This window comes from Gopherus flavomarginatus, chromosome 1, assembly GCF_025201925.1.
Source record: "Gopherus flavomarginatus isolate rGopFla2 chromosome 1, rGopFla2.mat.asm, whole genome shotgun sequence".
NCBI lineage: Eukaryota > Metazoa > Chordata > Testudines > Testudinidae > Gopherus > Gopherus flavomarginatus.
Genome location: NC_066617.1, coordinates 123,834,994 through 123,849,824, shown reverse-complemented (window position 1 = coordinate 123,849,824; position 14,831 = coordinate 123,834,994). Strand labels below are relative to the sequence as shown.

At 41.8% G+C, this 14,831-nt stretch overlaps 1 protein-coding gene across 2 annotated transcripts in view; it reads right to left on the bottom strand.

Moving 5' to 3' along the window:
• Positions 1 to 14,831, bottom strand: part of AEBP2 (AE binding protein 2) — an 87,321-nt gene that overhangs the window by 53,168 nt on the left and 19,322 nt on the right. For both annotated transcript variants that reach the window (XM_050968873.1, XM_050968881.1), the window contains exon 2: positions 3,606 to 3,813. In XM_050968873.1, coding sequence (XP_050824830.1) covers positions 3,606 to 3,813 — 208 coding nt within the window. The remainder of the gene's footprint in view (positions 1 to 3,605; positions 3,814 to 14,831) is intronic.

The following is a 14,831-nucleotide window of genomic DNA, read 5'->3' as shown; positions in this document are numbered from 1 at the left end:
CTACCACTGGCTGGTGAGGGTGGCAATGGGACAGGGTGATTGGCTCCTGCCTGAACGAGGAAGAAGGCTGCAATGGTTTGCTGTATAGGTAAACAGCCATTTTGAGCTCCCTGTTTCATCCCTACCATTAAACAAGTATGTTGGATCTCCTTTGACAGCAGGGGCTAGACTGATCATCATTTGGGGATCTGGAAGGGATTTTTACCCAGTGGCAAAACTGTCGAACTGCCATATGAGTTTTCACTTTTCATCTGGCACGCTGGACATCTGATTTTGGGTGTTTCAATTACTTTGAAAGGTTCCAGTGTGGCTGGTGGGTTAGAAGTGTTTGACTGAGGTCCATACAATTCAATGGGCTGCATGGGGACTGGTCCTGGACACAGCAGCTCATGATGGGGGGGATATGCCTCTGTCCCATGTACCTTGTAGCTTCTGTCATAGAATCATAGAATATCAGGATTGGAAGGGGCCTCAGGAGGTCATCTAGTCCAACCCACTGCTCAAAGCACGACCAATTCCCAACTAAATCATCTCAGATAGGGCTTTGTCAAGTCTGATCTTAAAAACCTCTAAGGAAGGAGATTCCATCACCTCCCTAGGTAACCCATTCTAGTGCTTCACCACCCTCCTAGTGAAAACGTTTTTCCCAATATGCAACCTAAACCTCTCCCACTGCAACTTGAGACCATTACTCTCTCCTACCTCGGGAAAGGGAGTGGGATGGGATTCTGGCTTCCATCAGGGTCCTTTAACAGGCCTGAGGTATAGCAGTAGGATGGCCTTTACACTCACCCTCAGGTTTATATTACCCCCAGCCACATGTGCCATTTGGTGCTCACATTGGAAAAGTCCTACAGGCAGTTTGGGTATTAGTTCTTTATTTATTTATATTTTACAAGAGTAGGTGTATGTTCACCACCTGCAGGTGAGGTGGTTGAACAGCTCATGGCTTTATTGTGGAGTTGTCAAGCCTATTTATGCACAATGACTGTATCTTGTAAAAAACAAGCATTATAGGCAAGGGAACAATGAGAGACATTCAATATAGTGTGATTAAATGTACAGGCTGCATATTTTTATATATATTTTATATATATATACACACACACACATACACACACACACAGAGCCTGTACATTTAATCATACTATGTTGAATATCTCTCATTGTTCCCTTGCCTATAATTCTTGTTCTTTACAAGCTACAGTAATTGTGCATAAATAGGCTTGAAAACTCCACAATAAAGCCATGACCTATTCAACCACCTCACCTGCAGGTGGTGCACATACATCTACTCTTGTAAAACAAACCTGACAGTAACTAACTGTCAGTCTCTTTCTTGCAAAATCACATATTTTAATTTTTAACAAAAATTTCCAGACTACTGCAGGGCACACAAATGGACAAGTGTAGTCAGATTGCAATTCAGACACTCAGAGCTTCAGGCAAACTTCTCTTTTCTGAACACAAAGTATAGTCTATCACAGAGCACATTTTGTAAACTAAAAACTCCAAGAATATCAAAACAGAGAAATATGCAAACATTAAAGAAACATGAAAGCTTCAAAAAAAATAAAAAAAAACAAATCCAACTCTAAAAAACCCTGGAACAGTGGAGTGTGAGAAAGCTGGCAGAATACTCATGCGGACTAGCAGTTTTATTGTTGCGATCCACATTCCATGCTTAACGGTTGGTGAACATATGCAGAGATCTTCACATGGCAACTCTGCATATTTTGCGTATGGTAAAATGTCTGAGACTGGCTAATTGCACTGCAATGTCTGCAACTGAATATTACTTAACATCTAACAGGAAGATTAAGTCCTACTAAGGAATAACATTAACAAGATATAGTCATACCATCAAGTCTCCCTTAATAACAGGCTGAGTTATTAAATCCAAAACTTGATCATTCTAAATTCTACTCCAGATAGGGCATTAGAAATCATTAACTTCTATTTGTAGGGAAGATCCTTGTCAATACAGGCATGAAGAAACTGAGAAATACCTGATCACAGACTAGTTTAAGTAATGATATACCTGTCCAATGAATTTAGGATGAGTGACTGACACCACTCAATCTGATGCATTTTACATCATATAGAAATTGGATGGGTTTTTAGTATTTATACCTAATCCAAAGCCAGTTTACTCTGAAATGACATCACTGACACCAAGTTAATTCTATGGCTTTCAATTTATTTTTTTAAACTACATCGTAAGAAACTCAGACAGATTTCTATGAGAACAATGAAGGCTTTATGTGTTGATAAGGGACCAGATTAATGCTCTATAATATAGTGGGCTTCTTAATACTTAGCTCAGGATGTAGCTTCAAATTAACACTGACATAAAGAAGCTTGAAGCTTTCAGAGCATTTCCCCACGCATTAACAAGGCCTAAGACTACGCACAGCCTGAAAATACAAAAGCACATCTTTTGAGGGTGCATCTTGTAGACAACTGTCAAACTACAAATACTGCTGTAACTATGAGATCCTGCATTCTCAGGATGAACTGGACCAATGCCAGCCAACACTATTACATATTCAATGCCAAGCCAAAGACATTTTACACTCTTAAAGTGGTCAAATGTAGCTTTTATCTGAGCTGTATGCAGTAATATGTACTCTGGAAACCATTACAAAACAAGCTCCAACTACGAGTAATTAAAAGAGATACTAACAGCTTCAGCACCCAAATAACCAGCATCGCTATGGACAAATTCTTGCAGGTCTTTTCTTGAAGAGCACTATGTAAGCTTGTCTCTTTCACCAACAGAAGTTGGTCCAATAGAAGATACTACTACTGCACCCACCTGGTCTCCGATATCCTAGGACCAACACTGCAAACGACAAATCCTTTCCTCACTTACAAAAAAAAAATGTATCAAAGGAAGCATAACAACAATCAAGAGCTTATGAGGAAGCACAGGGTTCCAAAACTTGACTATTTAAAACCATGTAATTGCAACTCAAATGATAACACTTGGAACCAGAAACAGGGCACAGGAAAAAAACCTTATACAAAAGCTTTTAAAGGATTTTTTTTTAAATTAGTGGCAAGAAAGGGTTGAATGTTAAGGTACCCACAATAATCTAAATCAAAACACAACATACATACTTTATCTTCCATTGTACCTGTGACCACTGCTGTTATGGCCAAACTGCTGTGGGAAAAACCCCCATCACATATACAAATCAACTTAAAATATTGGTTTTCCTGAATTTGATTTAAAATTTGCAGCTTAGAACTTCTGAATATCAGGTCAGATTTACAAAGGAGTCTAATTTTAGGAATCCATTTTTTTAAAAAAGTCTTAAGCAGAATGACTAGTATAAATCATCCAGCCCCCATTTCCTTCAGACAACTGCATTTCCTAACATGAGCTATTTTATCTACTCAAAGAAATTTGTGATGACATATGCCAACCTGCAACAGTTCCAAATAAAGCTGCAATAGCTGGCATCTACTTTTATCATTTAACAAACATACACAGGTAAAGATAGTTATCTGAAAATGCAAAACTGCTGATATAACTTCATGAAAGTGCTACAAAATATTAACGCATGGAGATAGGACAGCAAAGAAGAAATAAAACCAACCCCTCCTCGCTGACCATCTACATGTATGGAGCGAATGTGATCTGCCAGATCCGGACTGGAGTTGAAGCAAGCATGGCACTGGTCCCAACAACAGTTATAAGCAATACTTTTTGTTGATGAAGCTGTAACTCCTTGGCCGTTCATCATAACTGGAGTCGAACGCCCACTGGAAATTGTGCTGTCTACGTCCATTATAGTGCTGCTTATGCTATAAAGAAAAAAAAGAGAATGTTATTCCTGGGTGCATGCTAACATGGCAAACACTTGATAATGAACATCTGACTTTTAGTTTGACTTCTTGTATATGTTGACTTTATTAGAAATAAAATGTATGTTCTATTGAGTTGTCAAAAAGACGATGCATGTTCTACTGAAGCTTGCCAAATATGAACTGTGCGCCAGATACTATTAGCGTAGCTCTCTCATTCCTAATATTATCTGTCCTCTACGGTCTACAAGCATCCAGAATGGTACTGTATGAAACTAGGTAAGAAAGAGGGGGCAAGGTGTATTAATTTTCTATGTTTTGTAAACCAGTACAATATAAATATAAGTCAAGCTGGGCTAATTTTGGAACAGACACAGATGAAAGATGTAAGCTGTGACTGCAGCAAGCCTGCTCCCCAGAGTTGATAAAGTATGAACTTCTCTATCTGTGTTGATTTGTCTATGTTTAACAAACTGATTGAGCTGAGTTCTCTTTCGTCTTGTTAATCTATAATCAAAACTGAACCCTAACAAGCTGAAGTGCTCTCATATTATCTCTTTAACAGTCAACTCATAAAATCCAGTCCCCAATACAACCAATAACACCCCCATCCTTTTTTTTTTTAAGAGAGGTTACTGATATACTCTTCAAGAATGCCACTCATATATTAACGCTTGAGGAATAAGGTTCCCCTGATGCTCAGCTGCAGAAATGCCTTGAAAATGCCATATCCTCAGGTCAGAAGAGTGATGTCATCATCCTACTCTATATTAGAAGTGCGCACACAAACCCCCACCATTACCCTCAGTTCCTTCTCTGAAACTGCAGGTTTGATATTATGCAGAACTGAGGTAGACAGGAAGGTGGGTGGGTAGCATGGACAACAGACACTAGAAAGTAACCTCGCTTCTTCAAAGGCCTTTGTACATTTGCTACCTGTGGGAGATTAGCAAACAACATTCCACCAAGATGATGATGGACAGGTTCTTAGCTAAACCTGGATGGCAGCACTGTTCTGCCAAACTGGGCACTGAAGCACAAAGCCAAGTCCAAAAGTAGCACTCTTAGTGAATGTCTGTACTGAACTGCAAGTTGTTGATTTGCACATCACCACCACAGGAACTTGTCTAAGACACATCACTGAAGCTGTGGTAATTCTCACGGACTGGGTCTTTAAGCCAGGGGATACTGGCTTCCTGCCTAAAATGTAACAATATTCTATACATCTATCAATCCAGAGCGAAAGTCTGTTTGGCAACAGGTTTTCCTGCCACTCTCTCAACAGGCTATAAATAACCTATTAGACTGTCTAAATGACTTGGTCTTTTGCAAGCAGTGACCTTTTTACACATAGGGCACAGAGAGGAGGTTCCCTTGGATGGGAGTGCGGATCTGGAAAAGACACAGAGTGGTGAAATGTACTGAAGTAGATGGAAATATGACACCATCTTGGGCACAAAGGTAGAATGCACTTTCATGGTGATTCTCTCATTGTAGACCACAGTGTAATGTGGAATGGTCATCTAAGCACTGAGCTCCCTCACTCTTTCAGCAGACGTGATAGCTATCAATCAGGAAAGCTGTTTTCATTCATAAACGACAGAGGAAGTAAGAGGCTTATAAGGAAAACCCATCAGCTTAATCAGGACAAGGTTTAGATCTCAAAGGCAGAGCTTCCTAATGGGTGGACCATTTATTATGCCCTTAAAAACCCAGAGACTGTAGGGTAAGAAAAGATCAGTGCAAGTCCAGTAGTCAACACTCGTGTCCTATGTGTCATGTTCTGTCCTCAAAGTGCCTAATGAGCATATGACACATAGTGACCTGCATCTTGGCCGCTTTCTTCTGTTTCTCTTGCAAGGAGTCCAAGGGCCATGTCTACATCTAAAATTTTGCAGCGCTGGTTGTTACAGCTGTATTAGTACAGCTGTATAGGGCCAGCGCTGCAGAGTGGCCACACTTACAGCAACCAGCGCTGCAAGTGGTGTTAGATGTGGCCACACTGCAGCGCTGTTGGGCGGCTTCAAGGGGTTTCGGGGAACGCGAGAGCAAACCGGGAAAGGAGACCAGCTTCGCCGCGGTTTGCTCTCGCGTTCCGCGAACCACCCTGCAAACCGCAGGGAAGGAGACCTGCTTGCTCGGGTTCGGGGAACGCGAGAGCAAACCGGGGAAGGAGACCAGCTTCGCCGCGGTTTGCTCTCGCGTTCCGCGAACCACCGTGCAAACCGCAGGGAAGGAGACCTGCTTGTTCGGGGAACGCGAGAGCAAACCGCGGCGAAGCTGGTCTCCTTCCCCGGTTTGCTCTCGCGTTCCCCGAACCGCCGAGCAAGCAGGTCTCCTTCCCTGCGGTTTGCAGGGTGGTTCGCGGAACGCGAGAGCAAACCGCGGCGAAGCTGGTCTCCTTTCCCGGTTTGCTCTCGCGTTCCCGGAACCACCCAGCAAACCGCAGGGAAGGAGACCTGCTTGCTCGGGGTTCGGGGAACGCGAGAGCAAACCGCGGCGAAGATGGTCTCCTTCCCCGGTTTGCTCTCGCGTTCCGCGAACCACCCTGCAAACCGCAGGGAAGGAGACCTGCTTGCTCGGGGGTTCGGCGAACGCGAGAGCAAACCGGGGAAGGAGACGAGCTTCGCCGCGGTTTGCTCTCGCGTTCCCCGAACAAGCAGGTCTCCTTCCCTGCGGTTTGCAGGGTGGTTCGCGGAACGCGAGAGCAAACCGCGGCGAAGCTGGTCTCCTTCCCCGGTTTGCTCTCGCCTTCCCGGAACCACCCAGCAAACCTCAGGGAAGGAGACCTGCTTGCTCGGGGTTCGGGGAACGCGAGAGCAAGCCGGGGAAGGAGACCAGCTTGATTACCGAGCTTCCTCAGGTATGCTGGGATACCTGCTTATTCCACGGAGGTCAAGAAAAGCGCTGGTAAGTGACTATACTTGATTACCAGCGCTGGATCACCAGCGCTGGATCCTCTACACCCTAGACAAAACGGGAGTACGGCCAGCGCTGCAAACAGGGAGTTGCAGCGCTGGTGGTGCCCTGCAGATGTGTACACCTCCTAAGTTGCAGCGCTGTAACTCCCTCACCAGCGCTGCAACTTTCTGATGTAGACAAGCCCCAAGATAGGACTCATGGCATCCCACAGACCTTAACTGCAGGGAGACACAGCAGCCTGATAACTGGCTGTCTGGAGGTCTAGTAAACCAACTTTCAGCCCTCTGTGCCAGAAAGGAAAGGATAGAATGAGATTTTTGTTGATAACTCTCCTTTCTGCAGACAGAAGGCACTGAATGTGGGCGTCTGTCTCTGATCTGATCAGCAAACAAGAGGCGCACACTTCTTTGAAGCCCTTACACACTCAGGGCCAGACAACTATATAACAAGATTCCAGGATTATCACTATCTGTGTCTCACTCTGATGCCTACAATGACTGTTGATTCAGTGTGAAGCAATGGAAACAACTACAAGCATGGCTGAGTGAGCGCTTCGATTAGAATATCACTCTGCACACAAACTTTGAGGAACATGTATAAACAGCAACACTGTTTACTACAACACAGTGCATGGAAACAAGAGCCCCTATTACTGGATTTTTTTTACATACTGTACAAGACTATGAATTACACCTGTGCAACAGCACAGGCTTTCAGTTATTAGAAGCCAAAGGCTCCCAGAATATTACTATAAAATACTCTAAACTATTTACAATAAGGTCTCAAGTTAGGCAAAAAGCAAGTCTAGTCCTGAAGACCAAAAGTAAGTTCCATTTCCTCTCTGTGATGCCAGCAAAGGAACACAGGCACTTGGGAGAGTGCACTGCCTTAGTAGGACAATGATACCACCCTCAAACGAGAATTCTCATGAATTTCCAAATGGTCATGGCTTTTCAAGGATAAATCCACACATGGAAATGCAGAGACCTTCACAGAAGAAGGTTATATTAAGCAAACTTTACCATTTCCAAATATATCTCAGGCCCTTTTTTTGGTTGCTATGTAAGAACTCTGACAGGCAACAAATCATTCCATGCACAGTACAAAAAACTCTGCAATGGTGAATCTCTTACAGAAATCAGGGAAATTGCTACAGGTCCAGCACTAAAAAAAAAAAAATCACCAAGAATGCCTGCCTCTCTGGCTGGAAAGCTCAAATGGCTTTGGACTGTGTGTGTTTGGACACAAACTCAGAACATAGTCTCAACCACCTGCAACTTCAAAAAGCCTATCATCAGATCCCTTCTTCCTACAATCCTAGAGCTCTCCAACCTGTACAAAGATGACAACCACTACAACTACATTGATTGTACAGGGCAACCAGCAGGGTGTCAGCCGAGAGCAAAAAGTCAAATTGGAAGTCTTCGTTTGCACTCACTCATCTGGGGTGGAACAAACGTGGATTGGCTAAACTGATTACAAAGAATTTTCCCTAGGACACTTACAATTGGCTGTTTTACCAGGGGGTTTCTGGATTTTTTTAAATCTGGCACAGGCACCTGCAAGCATGAAAAAATTGTGTGTTTCATTCAGGAGCAGAGGTACAAAATACATTCTTTTCCACTAGTAGTAAAAGTAGCCCACAAAAATAAGACAATGCATCAATGACTTTTAATGACATCAGCGTGGCTCAGAAGCTATATTTCCCTCACCAGGAAAGAATCTGTCTCAGAATCTTGGACTACTCTAACTATGGACAGGCCCGTTCAAAGCACTACTGCACCAGACTCTCTTGAGCTACATGACAGCTTAGAACCTGAAACTCTAAGCTTACTGCCATACCATTACTGGCAGTATTTAGCAGAATTCTTGATGAATTCCAAAGATGCCTCTACTGTGAAAAAACATCACTGGACCTGGATGATATGGTTTGGCTTGTGAGAAAATCAAGATTCATTACCAAGATTCACCAAGAGCTCAAGTTCCCTATCTCAAAGTAAATGTTTTCGTTTGGGAAGTATTAACTTAAGTTTATTTCAAGTATCCTCTCCCATCCATATAGCACAAGATTGATCAGATACGTTGTCCAGAGACCTTGTAGATTACATCCAGAGGGTTAAAGGAATTTTATCTTAATATTTCTAGCACTGACTATATCCTTCGCCACTGATAAAGCATCGGTTGTTTTTCCTACAGCAGACATTCCTTATAGCCATCACATCAGATAATCTAATCAAGGCACCCAGGTGAAGGGGGGGGGCGGTCTTTGCTCCATCCCAAAGAGTTTTTTCCTTGGATACTAACACACAAAGAATGGAATGCTGGTCTTTCCCTGTAGATTACACTGTATGTTTTCTGAAAAGATATAGCTCTCAAGTTATTTATGTGAGCCAGACATCACATAAATAATTCTTTATGGTCAGCAACTGCCACCACTACCATGACTTTGTGAAAGTGCGATGGGAAGGTTGTTACAAAAAAGTGGTAGGTTTAGGCCTATGCAAATTAAGGCCTTATTTCCTTGCTTTGAAGTCCACATAGAATGTACCCCATAAGCCAAACAACCAGGTGCGCCTGGGGGACGGGGTGAGGATGTTGATATAGCCAGACCACAGTGGATTACCGGCAGGCATGGGGGCGTCAAAAAACTATCACAAGTACAATAGGTAGAGAAGGTGGGAACAGGAATGGTTACTTCACCCAGGTTCCATACATATTATTATTTGTATTACCATAGCACCTAGGAACCCTGGTTATGGATCAGGACCTTACTGTGCTAGGCACTGTACAAAAAGATGGTGTTAAAAGGCAACCCTACTGTCAGACCAAAATAGTAGGAGAGCAGTATTGGACATGATGAATAGAGTATGTAATTTAGGAATTACTGCTGATTTAAGGTTACTGGGATTTATACGTATGCAATCTTCAAGTCTACAGAAGTTGAAAAATCTCTCTAGACAATGGGGAATAAAATGGATATCTATATTTAAGCCTTGGAGTGTGCACCAGCTTACTTCTTTTGGATACAAAGCCACAAATCTCAGCGACTTTTTGAAGCCTCAGGACTCTGCAAATAGCTTGAACTTTCTGTAGACACTGGATTGCTTTCAGAAAATTCTTTCCTCTTTGGAAAAATATGGGAAAGGCTGAAACCAGTAACATTAAGGCTGTGGGAAGATGCTAAGAATCCTTCTGTTATGATGGCCAGCCCTATTAATAAAATGGGAGAACAATAACCCCTAGAATTTGGACTAGTTATAACTGCTGGAAGAAGTGTTTGATAAGGACCTACTATGTGTTTAAACTGAAGTTTAGCACTCCAGAAATTGGAGCCTTGGTAACCCAAGGTAGGTAGTTCATATCTGGATCATCTGTGCTCCACATCTGCTTTAATTTTTTGATGGATAAGAATCAGTCCAGTCTGCAACTGAATAGACACTGCATAAACGCCATTTCATCTGTGAAGTCCGCATTCCATTGCTCAAGCTATAGGACTCCCATCGCTAGTACAACAAGCCCGTGGCAGTTCCTACTCTTTCAATAGAATCCTGGGAAATGTCACTTAATAGCCAACTTGCACTTGAAATGAGTTTTGGGGATTCATGGGATATTTTGGATAAAGTGCTTTATCTGCCTGGATTTCTGCAATCCATTTGATATATGCTCTAGAGATAAAGAATACATAAACTGTCATTCCCAGCTGAGCTGTTGCCAGCACATTTTTTCATTTCCGTCCGCATTTTCCTATCTAGCATATCTTTATGCAAGACATTAAAATACTGAGACTACCACTAACTATATCAAGCTCTCATATAGCAATTTTCATCAGTAGATCTCAAAATGATTTACAGGGGGAGGTAAGATGAACATTTCACAAGTATTGTTACATCTTCCTATTCTGGAAATAGCTAAATTTTGCTTATTAGCATGACTGATAATCAGCAGGAGCCACCCAACAGGAGTCCATTACTTTCAGAATAAATGGGTGCATGCCTCTCCTTACTTTTGTGGGTTAGTCCCCCAAAAATACAAGTAGCCCACTGTCATCTCACTTTTTGTTTCAGTCTTACTGAAACATATTTGAGTTGGTAACTTCTCTAGTGATACTACAGAAAGAAATATGTTATTTCAGAAGCACAGGAGATAAGAGAATATACATTTCAGGTAATCAGAGTTCTTGTTGTCCTCAAAGAGGCTGCACTGATGGTTGATTTTCTTATTCAAGGGCCTCTTTTAGGTCTCAAGGGCTGAGTTTTGTGAATGGACTGTCCGGAAACACAATGGCTCCCTCCAGCCCTGCCCCACCACACGCTGTCCACATGGTCTGCATCTTCTGTCCCCACTCAGACCTGGGGATATCAGTAAGGGACCCTTGTGAAGTGTGTAACAGAGGTGGCCAGCAGGAGGAAGGTGCTTGGCTCCAAGGTCCTTTGCCAGTGCTGGAGCATTTAGTAGTGTCTGTGCTGTGTCCAGTACAGTAACTCCTAGCTTAAAGTTGTAGTTATGTTGCTAAAAAATGCAACTAAGTGAAATAATGTTAAGCGAATCCAATTTCCCCATAAGAATTAATGTAAATGGGGGGATTAAGTTCCAGGGAAATTTTTTTCACCAGACAAAAAACTATACATTATATAGATATACACACAGTATACATTTTAAACAAACAATTTAATATTGTTCCCAGCTATGATGACTGTGAAGCTTGGTTGAGGTGGTGAAGTCAGAGGTGGAGGAGGGAGGGATATTTCCCAGGAAATGCCTTGCTGCTAAATGATGAACTAGCATTTGACTGAGCCCTCAAGGGTTAAACACATTGTTAATGCAGCCTCTCACACAAGGCAGCACAAACACGAGGGAGGAGAGACAGCATAGCAGACAGAGACAGACAGACACACACCTCGTGCGTGTGGGAGAGAGAGAGATGCACACTGCCGCTTTAAGTAAGCTGATCCACTCTTAAGTGCACTGTCTTTTTAAGTGGATCGGGAAGCTGAGACAGCAGCTCCTGCCCCAAGCTCTCTCTGTCTCTCTCTGTCCGTGTCCCCTCCCTAATCTATATGGAGAAGGGGTAAGTGGGGTGCAAGAGCAGGGGGGAGGGGAACACCCTGACATTAGCCCCCCTTTGCCCCCTGCACAGCAAGCAGGAGTCTCTGGGAGCAGCTCCAAGGCAGAGGGCAGGAGCAGCACATGGCAGTGTGGGGAGGGACAGCTGAACTGCCAGCAATTGATAGCCTGCTGGGCGACTGCCACACAGGGAACTTAGGGGAGCGGAGAGCTGATATGGGGGCTGCCAGTCCACCTTGGTTACAAGCCCCCATCAGCTAGCCACAATGGTCTGCTCTTCCTGCAAGCAGTGGACAAAGCAGGCAGCTGCCAAACACGTTAGGAGGGAGCACTGCACAACTTTAAACAAGTATGTTCACTAATTGATCAGCAACATAACAATGAAACAGCGTTGACCAGGACAACTTTAAGTGAGGAGTTACTGTATTCTCAAATCACATCTCAATTACTGAAGCAGAGATAAGACAAAATTAGTTGTCACCATCAAAAAATCTTGTTTAAGTGACTTGCCCAATAGCGAAGAAGAATTGTGGCAGAGAGAGAACTCAGTTCTCTTGAGTTCAAGTCCATTATATTAAGCACATGGACATTCTCTCTCTTCCTGTAGTTCCCCGCCTGTTCACTTGACAGAAACTCCATCACATGCAACTATTTGCTAAATAAATCTTCCTGTCTCTCGAGGGCTTTGTATGCTTAAGTAGGTCCAAATGTATAGACAACAGAGTAAAGCACATCAATCTGGCTAAATTATTCTGAGTCTATTGTACATTGCACCGTGATATTTTTAATCAAAAAATGCTTGTAGATGCACTTGCTAACCAATTCATGATTCGGGCCTAACCATATTAAGGTCAGGAGGGAGATTTTTTCCTTGCAGTCTTGCACACTGCATGGTGGGATTTCCAAACATACCTCTGAAGCATCCATGCATTGGTAATTTCTGGTGCAATCAAGTACAGCAATCCGATGTTCAAATTATCTCTGTTCCCCGTATTATCTCCCACTGATATCAACAGTAGACAATGAAAGATTGAAGGTAGACAATAGCTTCTATATAGTAAATAAACTTACTGGTAATTATTTGTTCAATATCTTTAGGCTTAGCAAAAAATCAATTTTTACTTTTATAACTGACAGATAATATTGGTTATTTTTAAGAATTTTTAATTACTGATTTAAATTTACACTTGCGCAGAATTATGGGGTTTAAGCATTTTTTCAATATGTATCTATTTAAATTTTCAACGTTGCAGGAAATTAGAGGAGCCTTAGATAATTTATGACAGTAGATGCTGAGATTCTAAAAGTCTGTAACAGTTAAAACACAAATGGTCAACCCCACATGTCAAAATACAAAGTAAATACCCTTAAATCAAACTCTAGTAAGAAAAATGCTGTTTGAGAACTTACTTTCTCTAGCTGTAAATTTCAGTCACCATCAACAGAAACATTTTTTCATCAGTTTGCATGTACAGTACAAAGTTTTCCAATAGTTACCAATAAAAATCTAATCCTTCCAAACCTAAATACCTTACTATTACACTCACACTCAACAGTGGGAAAAAGTTATCACTTTTAAAACCACTGCAATCTTTGCCATTTGTTTCTCTTCCTTCCTTCCTTATCCTCCTGCATTTGCCTCTCTTTGTTTTGGGGCATCTCCTTTCACCCCACTCCATTTCCTTCTTGGCACTATCTCCCAAATCCAGACCTCACAGACTTTATTCCCACCCATTTCATTCACTAAAATGATCACCAATTAAATAGTTAACGCTGACCTTTGGAGAGACTTAATGAGGCAAAAAATGAACATAGGCCTAGATAGGGGAGTTCACACTTCAGAGCCATTGTTTCAGGATGACAATGCTCAATTGGTCTATATTTGATTCAGAGTTGGAAAGTTATCTTCACAATCTTTATGAGGGCAAGGAAGTTATTTTTTAAAATTACAGCTTACCCTCTGTAGACTCTGAATGTGCATATGAGCCATATAAATCCATCAAGAAAGTTGGATCTGGCCTATGGGGCTGAATTTAATATCGGTCAAAGAAAAAGTGAAAAAAACATTCATAATATAAAGGTTGAAAAGATCATTCAGTTTTAAACAACTAATTTCAATTTTAAAATGCAAACATTTTTCTTCTGGACTGAAGTTCAAGTATCATCTGATCTACAGGTTATACTTTTCCTTTTAATTGGACAATTACAGAAAAACTGTAAAATGCTTTTTTTTTTTTTGGACATTTTAAACTGATTACATACATTCTTAAGACCCAATGGCTGTGCAAGTTTGAAAAATGCATTATAAAATAAAGATAAATATGAATGAAAAAACAGTGAATATATATTTTATTTCATTAAAGAAAATGATGTAAGCACACACCACTCTTGACACACAGTTCAGTTCTCCAAGGAGGCTGATTTCATCACTATTGCAAGTAATCCCTTCTGGCCAATTTAATGAAGGCACTGTTATCTCAAAATTCATCTTTGTCAGTCTTTCATAACTGAAGACAGCATAAGGGCTTAGAATGAATATTAAAAAAAAACAAGAACAGCATAATTCTGTTCTATCTTTCTATAAACACATCATTACTTGCCACAGTCAACTTACATAAAGGCTACTTAAGAGCCAGTCACTGAATAAAAATGTACATACCAAACCCTGTAAAATTTACAATCGTGTTTTCTAGATCTAAATGTTCTCCCCTCAGGAGCTTAACTGGTGCAATCTCCCACCAGGCAAAATTCAAACCTAACAGATGGGCCTTATGAGAGCTCTTGAAGATGAACAAACTTTAGTTCAGCTTGATCAAAAGGAGAACATTTCAGAGTTACTGTGCCTCCACTAAGAACACCAGCCTTCAGATGCTCAAATCTGGGGCCTTGTCTACACTACAGAGTTTTGTTGACAAAAATTATGCCGCTTTAATTAAACCACTCTTGCATGTCCACACTATGCTCCTTGTGTTGGCGGAGCACATCCACACTAGCAGCTCTTGCACTGACACAGAGAGCAGTGCACTGCAGGT